General features: G+C 47.4%; 1 protein-coding gene across 1 annotated transcript; it reads right to left on the reverse strand.

The window, feature by feature from the left end:
* Positions 1-304: 304 nt before the first annotated feature.
* Positions 305-9395, reverse strand: BTD (biotinidase). The gene is made up of 3 exons (XM_049766155.1): positions 9135-9395; positions 2584-2733; positions 305-1723 (listed from the first exon to the last, which is right to left on the reverse strand). Exons 1-3 carry the CDS (start codon positions 9378-9380, stop codon positions 551-553), a joined length of 1569 nt encoding a protein of 522 aa, XP_049622112.1. The 5' UTR covers positions 9381-9395; the 3' UTR covers positions 305-550.
* Between the last annotated feature and the right edge of the window lie 526 nt (positions 9396-9921).

Raw genomic sequence — 9921 nt, forward strand, 5'->3', positions numbered from 1 at the left:
TGTGACTTACCTTCGAAAATGTCTGAGGTTTATGAAATATTTATATGCCCTAGGTGTCAGTTTAGCAATAATAAGGAAAACACTCACACACACAACCCACTGTTATGAATGTGTAAAATATAACCCAATTTATTTTATTTCTTGAAATCAACTGTCTCCTAAAAAAATTTGGAAGAGGGGCCGGAGGGATAGCATGGAGGTAAGGCATTTGCCTTTCATGCAGAAGGACGGTGTTTCAAATCCTGGCATCCCATATGGTCCCCTGTGCCTGCTGGGGCCGATTTCTGAGCATAGAGCCAGGAGTAACCCCTGAGCACTGCCGGGTGTGACCCAAAAACCAAAAAAAAAAAAATTTTTTTTTGGAAGGAAGATATGATTACCAAAAATAAAATAGGTAGAAAAATATAACTATCATTCACATTTTCTGGAGAAGAGACAATGGATTAGAGAAAATCCTCATCCCCCACTTCTTCCCACAGCTTCCAGAATGGGTTGTGGGGAGAGAAGTGGCTGTAGCCTATATAGGTGTGGGACCTGGCACCCACTTTCTCTAGTCCCTTTCATACAACCGCCCATAGAGAGCCGCTGTCACCAGGCCAGATGACAGTTGCTTCTTCCTCAGGAAATAGTGCTCCTTCTCCCAGCCTACTTGGTCAGGCCTTTCCAGGGTCATCCCTGAGGTGAGAAACAGAGGAAAGATATAGGAAGTGCTGAAGTTCCCCCACAGGTGAAACTCAAACATCCCCGAGGCCTCTGTGATCTCTTGCCCACAGCTGTCGAAGCTGAGGCCCCCACATTTGACCAGGGCACAGACCTGGAGGTAGTAAGTGCCATGCACAGTGTGTAGGCCCTCGAAGACCCCCAGGGCATACAGCTCTTTGGACATCGTGGGCCTCTGGTACAGCAAGTAACAGCAGAGGCCCCCGGAACAGACGCTGGTGAAGCCTTCTGTTTCCCACACTGGGACCAGCGTGAAGTTGTCATACATCATTTGGGCATGAAACGTGGGGGGAGAATTCATGTTCCAGGTGGTGGCGCCATCACAAAGAACTTCCTGAACGTCCTTGTCACAGTGGGGGCTGCCTGCCAAGATCTTCAAAAACTTCTTGTGGGCTGGGTCTCCTTCCCTGCTGTCACTCTGGGTCCCTGGGAGCCGCAGGGGGTTCTTGGCTATCTGGGCTATGAGAAGGTGACCTTGGAAGCTCTCTGTGTCATGGTACCAAAAGGACTGCAGGGGAGTGTGAATGCCGCTCCCTGTCATCCCCAAAGATGGGTGTTGGATGTTAGCAGCCAAAACATTGATGCCAAAGGCAATGGCGAAGGCACTCTGAATCTGAATAGCTGCCAGGAGTGGGAGCTGGTTCATCCAGGCTGTGGGGTACACTATGTGCTTCACCTCAACATCTCGGAGGAGACTGACCGCAGGATCAAAGAACAGTATGTCAAAGCAGGTGAACACGCCGAACCTGCCAGCAAATGGGGTGTCGAAGACAGTGAGATCTGCATTGAGAGGGGTGTCAAAAGCAGCCTCAAAGTAGAGATTGTGCTTGCGGTAGCGGCTCACCAGGGTTCCGTTGCTGCTCAACACAACATTGGTATTATATTGAAATCTCCCATCTTTGGGACACCGAGGGTCACTCCTGTGACATGGCTGCTTTGTCCCAAGATTGGCCACCAGGAACATGTTTCCTTTGATGGCCATACAACTTAGGCGCTGGAGGACCTAGAGGAGAGAAAAAGAGGAAAAATAAATGTTTGAATCCTACTATTTTGTTTTGGGATCACACACCTGACTGTGCTCAGGGTTTCTTCTTGGCTCTTTGCTCAGGGATCACTCCTGGCAATGTTCCAGGGACCATATGTGGTGCTGGGGATTAAATTAGAGTTTGCCATGTGCAAAGCAAGCATTTTATATCCCCTATTCTAACTCTTTAGCCCTAAGAAACTCATTTCGAGAAATTTCCCCTTCACTGAAAAACTTGAACATGCTTACACAGTCAATGTACAATAACATTCACTGCATAACATCAAGAATTTAAAACGAAGATGCATAGAGCATGCTCAACAGGATGCCAAGAGCTATGGGTAGAGAGTTTAGCAGGATAATTGTTGGAGCAATGAAGTAGGATACAGAGTACTGTGTGATGAAGGGGGGGGGGGGTTTCTTCTGTTATGTATATTCATTTCTATTTCTCTTATAAACACATAAGCATGTATTTCTCATGTACTTAAAAAACAGGATGACAGGTAAGCATGATTCTTCTATTACTAGACATCATCTTTTTAAAATTTAGTTAGTTTTTGTGGGCTTACTCCTGGCAGGACTCAGAGGATCAGATGAGGTGTCAGAAATCACAGGGTCAGCTGTGTGAAAGGCAAGTGTCCTAGATACTGTACTTTCACTCTGGCCCTACCAAACATTCTTGTGGTGCCCACTGTTAGCGCAATCTGCATTTGATCCGAGGCCCTGCTTTAGGTCTCACGTCATCAGCCTCGGTCGTTGGCCCCTGACTGGATTCCTCTCCGCACATAATTAGAGGCATGGTCAGCCTCCTGAGGAGGAAGGCTGTTGTCCTCACTTACCTCAGTTTCATTAAAGCGGTGGGGTTCTTCACACGGATTCCACCGGACTATCTGGGGATCTGGCATGAAGTCCAAGAATGGGTAAATAGATGTCCTTGTGAAGTTGAATCCATGAATGCCATCTTCCGGAAACACTATGATCTGTACACCCTGAAAGTCAAAAACATCATAGTCTGTTATTTCATGCTTTGAGGTACCACTTTATCCATTAGTTCCTTGTTTTATGCCTTCATCTGGCAACCACTGAGGAGCTGCTCTGCAGAAGGAACCAGGAGTACAAAACTTGGGTAGCAAGACTCTCCTCAGAGCCATGATCTTGGGGGAAGTCTCATTTGGCCAAATTCTGAGGAACAACCATCAACCATTCTTTGAGAGCATGTTGGGGCAGAAGGGAAAGGCAGAGCTGGGCTTAAAGGAATAGAGTTCTTTCTCCCCCTCTCCCTCCCTCTCCCTCTCCCCCTCTCCCTCCTCTGTGACTCCCTCCCTCTTTCTTTCCCTCCCTTCCTCTCTCCCTCAATCTCTCCCCTTTTCTGTTTTTTTCTTTCTAAAGAAAAAGAAAAAAAAGGAATAGCATGTACTAAACCCACAATTAGAGCGAGTTTGGAGAGAAAGCAACAATTACCAAAGGCCAGAAGTACGAGCTATTCACAGATGTGCTATCTCCAGTTTAGTGGTTTGTCACCTTCAGTGTGCATCCAAGTCAGACAGGGAACTTTTGCAAAATCACTGAAAAGCCATTGTAAAAGAATACTTTTTGGGGTTCGAAGAGATAGTATAGACTGATTTTGATCCCTAGTGCCCCATGTGATCCTCTGAGCCCTGCCAGGAATGATTCCTGAGGAGTGAAGGGCAGAGCCAGAAGTAAGCTCTGAGCACTGGCTTGTGTGTCCTCCAAACAAAACAAACAACACAAAAATTTAGTAGTGATAGGACAGTACTGTGGGCCTTGCACACAACCTGGGCCCAATACCTGCACCCTATATAGTTCCGAGTACACCCTGAGTGATCCCTTGCGTGCAGAGCCAGGAGTAAGCCCTGAGCACTACTGGGTGTGAAGCAACCTCCAGCCCCAAAATATCTGTTTTTTTTTTTTGTTTTTTTTTTTTTTTTGGTTGTTGGGTCATACCTGGAGGCACTCAGGGATCACTCCTGGCTCTGCGCTCAGAAATAGCTCTTGGCAAGCTCAGGGGACCATATGGGATGCTGGGATTTAAACCACCGTCCATTCTGGATCAGCTATGTGCAAGGCAAACGCCCTATTGCTGTGCTATCTCTCCGGCCCCAAAATATCTTATTTTGTTTAGGGTTGCCACGTCTAGAAGGGCAGATTCAATTCACAGTATGGTATCTGGTTTTGGTTTTGCAGGACTGGGGATGAAACTCGGGACCTCCCATGTGAAACATGTACTGTCCCACTGAGCCACATCCCTGGCCTCACAGGGATTTGCTGAGAAGTCCCCAAATGATTTTAATATGTTGCTATGGTTGGGACCCACTGGGCTGGGCATAAAAGCCAGTATTGGTTTCAGCAAAGAAAAGAGGCCTTGCTCCAGCATGTGGCTCCCCATTTTGGGGTGAGTCAGATCTCTGCAGACTTCTGAACACCCAGGGGCTTTTACCCAGTCCTGGGGCCATTGGGGCTTCCTAAATGTGAGGCCTGGGAGGAAGCAGCCTTCCTGCCATGTCTGCGACAAGCTCAAGAAATTCAAACAATTGGCTCTGCGTCAGGGCCTCTTTCTACTGAGGCTTTCCACTGACGTGGCTTCAAATGTCAAGCCTGGAACATTGGCCAGTGCACGGCTGTTGGAAGAGGAAAAAAGAGAAGGCATGAATAACCAAAAATAACAGGAGCTATGAGTCACTTACTTCTGGAATGCTCTCCATACTCTTCAGCCTGATTTTTTTTTTCTCCCTGATTATAAAGACATCGAAGTCTTGATGTAGACAGTAGGAATTTTAAAAATAAGAAAAATACAAAGAGTTTATTTGCCAGGGTTGATGGTGGGGATTACACCTGACAGTGCTCCTCCCAGTGCAGTGTGTGATGCTTGAGGGGGTCCACTTGGCTCTTTCTAGGGCTAGAACCCAGGACTTCCCCCAAAGCAAGTGCTCCAACCCTTTGAGCCTCCATGTAAAGCAAGAATCCTTGAACATGAAGATACTTGCTGCTAGTATCTTGGTGTGTTTCATATTTTCTTCACTATGTGAGATTATATCAAATATATGTTTTCTTATATAGTAAAATATCTCACTATTTGTATTAAATGCCAGGACACATAGTTCAAAATATCATTTGTGGGGCCAGAAAGCACCTGGTTAAGGCACTTGCTTTGCATGTGACTTAACCTGGCACCACATATGGTCCTCAGAGCATTGCCAGGGGTCACTGCTGAGTGTGAGGAATAAGCAGTGCCAGTCCTGAGCCATGCCAGTGTGGCCCAAATCCCAAAATATCATTTGTAATGGCACAATATATTTGAGAGGATGCCATGATGTAGCTTCTGTACTGGACACCTGAATGGTTCTCAAATGATTTTAATAAAAGGCAAATTAGCAGTATAGGGGTGTTCCTTAACAGGAGAACATTTGCCTGGCATGCATGAGGTCTAAGTTTGATCCACCCCCACTCCTAGCCCTGCTGGACATGAATCTGCTATAAAAATGGAGAAAGAATATGAAGAAATAAAAAAGAAAACTGTAGTGACACCTGCGAACAGGTAATGAAAACATGTCTTACTGAGTGAATGTTGCATACAAATCTACACTCAAACTCTAGAAAAAAAAATCATACAAGTGAAATATTCGGGCGAAGCTATGGAAAAACAGAAGCGGTCAACAGACATTGCCAACTAGCTTTGCTGAAAAATGACACCAGGCGCACAGAGCCCCGGCAGAAGACTACTGGATTCACTGAAAAGCAGAACTGTTGCAAATATTCTGGAAATAATACAGGATGTGGGTAGTTTCTGTTGATGAGGACACTGTTTAATAGGCTCAATCACAGATGATTTATCTCGTTTGATTTGCTATTTAATGAAAAATCCCCTAAGACAAGCATGCTATTGCTTTGTAGGACATGAGCCAGGTTGTATCTATTTCAACATTTTGCATCATTTCAACATTCATTTGGTGGGTATACTTTTAGTCTTCAAATTCTCTTTAAACCAGATTTATTATCTTTTTATCATTTGTTTTGGTTCACACCTAGAGGTGCTTAGGGATTACTTCTGGCTTTGCGCTCTGAGAGAAATTACTCTGGTGGACTCAGGAGACCCTATGGGATGCTAGAGGTTAAATTCAGATCAGCCCTGTGCAAGGCAAGCCTGCTATACTATCTCTCTAGCCCAAATTGTTAATTTTTTAAGGGGGGGTTCTCACTCCCAGTGGTGCTCAGGGGTAATTTATTACTGGCTCTGCACTCAGAAATTACTCTTGACAGGGGCCAGAGTGATATCACAATGGGTAGGGCGTTTGCCTTGTATGCAGATGACCCAGATTCAATCTCTGGTATCCCATGTGGTCCCCCAAGCACTTTTAGGAGTGATTTCTGCGCATAGATCCAGGAGTGACCCCTGAGCATCTCTGGGTGTGACAGAAAGAAAGAAAGAAAGAAAGAAAGAAAGAAAGAAAGAAAGAAAGAAAGAAAGAAAGAAAGAAAGAAAGAAAGAAAGAAAGGAGGGAGGGAGGGAGGGAGGGAGGGAGGGAGGGAGGGAGGGAGGGAGGGAGGGAGGGAGGGAGGGAGGAAAGAAAGAAAGGAAAGAAGGAAGGAAGGAAGGAAGGAAAAGAAGGAAGGAAGGAAGGAAGGAAGGAAGGAAGGAAGGAAGGAAGGAAGGAAGGAAGGAAGGAAGGAAGGAAAGAAGGAAGGAAGGAAGGAAGGAAGGAAGGAAGGAAGGAAGGAAGGAAGGAAGGAAGGAAAGAAAAAGAAAATAAATTACTCCTGGCAGGCTTGGGGGACCATATGGGATGCTGGAGATGAAACCCAGGTTAGGTGTACAAGACAAATGCTCTGATCTATTGTGCTATCGCTCCACCCCTAGGTTCTTAACTTTTTAAGAGTATTCACACAACTCTTTTCCTTCACTGAAAACAAAATTTTAAGTAATTTTGAAGTCATGCTTATATATTACACTAAAATGAAGGACTCTTCTGGAAACAGGAGAGGAGGGAGACCTGACAGAATCATGGGGAGCATGAGGAGAGCTATCCCAATCAGGGTCTTAGGCATTCACCCTCCTTGATATTTGCCATCAATTTGTCTCAGAAGTTGCTCTACCACTCACAATCACAGAGATACCCAAAAGATCTAAAAGGATGAACTGATCAACTTTATGCCCATTGCAGGATCAGGCAGAGATGAGGCATGAGATGGGGTTACCTTGAGGTGGTGGTTAGCTGATTGGCTCACCTGGAGCCTCGTCTGGCAACTCAAACAGCTCAGAGCAGCAGCAGTGAGAGGAGAGAGGCAGCTGCTTTGGTGCCACATGAACACACGTCCCGTGCCCAGAAAGGCCTGAGGTCTGAGGACGCCACCAGGGACATTGATTTCAGCAAAGACACAACTGTGAGGCGTATCCCAGGTGTGAATGACGTGCAGGTAAGTGATCCGCAAGGGAGGACAGTGTGCGGCCCTGCCACGGGGTGCGGAGGGCAGAAGAGTAACAGCACACGTGCTTCTGGCTGTGAAGGCCTGGGGTGCCAGGCCCCAGGCAGGTGCCAGAACCTTAGCCTCAACAGTGCCACAGAGCTGACCACAATCCTCTGGGGACATTTTCCCTGCTCTTCATTATCATAGAGAGCCTGAAAAGCAGGGACCCACAGTATAAGTTGGGGAAACTAGGGACACACCACGGGAAGTTGAAACAGGGGCTGTGACAAAGGCCTGGCATTCTAAAAAGTGGAGAGAGCTCAGAGAATTGAACAATAGAGGACTATTACAAAGGTGATCAACTATGGGTCACAGAGGCTGAAGAGACAGCATGGAGGAAGGGCATTTGCCTTGCATGCAGAAAGACGGTGGTTCGAATCCTGGCATCCCATATGGTCCCCCGAGCCTGCCAGGAGCGATTTCTGAGTGTAGAGTCAGGAGTAACCCCTGAGAACTGCAGGGTGTGACCCAAAAACCAAACCAAACCAAACAAACAAACAAAAAAAGCTATGGGTCACAGAAAGAACCATCTAGAAGTTCCTAGTATTCTGCACAGAGTGAATGGGCCTAAAGACTCTGGCAGCAGAGATGTTTTGGGCAGGATGGTTTGGGCAGGCTAGGCTCAGTCCAGATAGGCCAAGAAGCGCTCCCTACTCCCCTCTCAGACTCAAGGGCCACACCCCTCCTTTGGCTGTTAGTCTCCCACCAGGGCCTTTTCTCATTGGAGCATCTAGGCCCATCATGCCCCTCTCTGCCCATCCTTCCTGGCAGGAAGCTCCACAGGCCACCCCTTGTCTATCCCATTTCCTTCTGGCAGCCCTAATGCCTTAGGCTTCACATGGTCTGGCCTGGGGCCAGAATCACCCTTGAGTTAGTAGCACAGGGCAGCTGTGTGGGTGCCTATTTCTTTCATTAACCTCTGAGTGTTCAGACACACGAGAGGGAGGTGGGGTGTTTCAAAAATGCCTGTATCTATGACTACACTGTACGGGGGGATTTCTCAAAAAATGCCCGTGCAGGGCTGGAGGGTGGCTCATCAGAGCAGTTGCAGTGAGCTGGGTTTAATCTCTATCACCAACACACACACACACACACACACACACACACAAAACCCCAGGGACTGGAATGTTATTACAGTGGCAGGGCATTTGCCTTGCATATGGCTAACATGGGACAGACCCAGGTTTGATTCTTGGCATCCCATATGGTCCCCCAAGCCTGCCAGGAGCAACTTCTGAGCTCAGAGCCAGGAGTAACCCTTGAGCACTGCCTGGAGTGCCCCCCCCCAAAAAAAAAACAAAACAAAAAACCAAACACCAAAAACCCCAAGTCCAGCTCACCCCATTCAACTCTGTGGGCTGTGAGGCTGGCACCCACATCTGTGTACAACTGGCCCAAGGTTCCCTAGTTAAAACAGGAATTGAGTGGGGCCGGAGAGATAGCATGGAGGTAAGGCATTTGCCTTGCACGCAGAAGGATGGTAGTTCGAATCCCGTTATCCCATATGGTCCTCCAAGCCTGCCAGGAGTGATTTCTGAGCGTAGAGCCAGGAGTAACCCTTGTGTGCTACTGGGTGTGACCCAAAAATCAAAAAAAAAAAAAAAAAAGGAAAACAAAAACAAAACAAAGCAGGAATTGAACCTGGGGCTCTCACACTGAGGGTGCCAAGCATGCCCTGGTATCTTGCTAAAACAGGCATGGGTTGGGGGCCTTGTGTATGCTTCTTCTCACTAGCTCTGAAGCAGGCCCAGGGAACTGTACCCTGAGCTTCTCTGAGTAGCAAGAGTCCAGGCTCTTATCAACCTGGTTCGCAAGGTGCTGCTGGGCCAGTGGAACGTGGAAGAGAGCCAAAGACTGTATGCTAGAACCCAACCCCAGGTTCTCATCCAGGAGCAGCAAGCCTTGCCTTTTGGGCCGCCGCCATCACTTGTTCCTCATAGACGTCCAGGTTCTGGTTCATGATCTCCAGCGCCTGCTCTCGGCTGACAAGAGCCAGCGGGTCTGGGCTCAGGACAGAATGGTGCTCGTACACGGCCGCCACGTAAGAGTCATCCTCAGGCTGTCTGGCCGGGCAGTGCTCCCCGCTGACTCCCAGGACAACCAAGTGCCAGCCGCAGAGGAACAGAGAGAGTGGGTAGCTGGCTCCAGACATGGTGCAGGCCTGGAATCTGGAATGCAACAGGGGGCAAAGGCAAGACAGCTGAATGGAGCACCCTGCCAAGAGCCAATTCCTGCAGCTGTGATTTATTAATCCCAGCAATGAAACACGGCTCACAGGGTTCGTTCCAGGTTCCGAATCAAAGGGGATGTTGTTTCTCCCCCAAGTACAGAATAAGCCATGTTGAAAGTCTCGCTGTGTTAATTGCCTGGTTGGCGAACATTTCCCAAACATTTGCTCTGACTTTTCCGACCAACTCAGGGAGATGGCAGTTCATCATACTTCAAATGTTAAGCAATACTCATTATTCTGATTATTTTCTATAATCTTGCAATATATTCCACATCCTACCCACCATCCGTGTACGCATATGGCAAGTGGATTGTCTACCAGACATGGCTGTTGGGATCCTGGCAAAACAGTATCTGGCCATCAACACCAAACAGATTCCAGTTATCCCTGCTTTTTGTCGACTCGTTATGAATATAGATGGTGGCTCCCCTTAACACAGCCCAGTATTCTTCCTGTGGCACCG

The sequence above is a fragment of the Suncus etruscus genome, chromosome 20, assembly GCF_024139225.1.
Source record: "Suncus etruscus isolate mSunEtr1 chromosome 20, mSunEtr1.pri.cur, whole genome shotgun sequence".
NCBI lineage: Eukaryota > Metazoa > Chordata > Mammalia > Eulipotyphla > Soricidae > Suncus > Suncus etruscus.

Coding starts and splice junctions, on each gene's coding strand:
- BTD (XM_049766155.1), bottom strand. CDS start 9,380: ATGTCTGGAGCCAGCTACCCACTCTCTCTGTTCCTCTGCGGCTGGCAC. Junction 2,734..9,134: donor TGATGGCGGCGGCCCAAAAG/GCAAGGCTTGCT, acceptor TTTGACTTTCAG/GGTGTACAGATCATAGTGTT. Junction 1,724..2,583: donor ACCGCTTTAATGAAACTGAG/GTAAGTGAGGAC, acceptor TCTCTCCTCTAG/GTCCTCCAGCGCCTAAGTTG.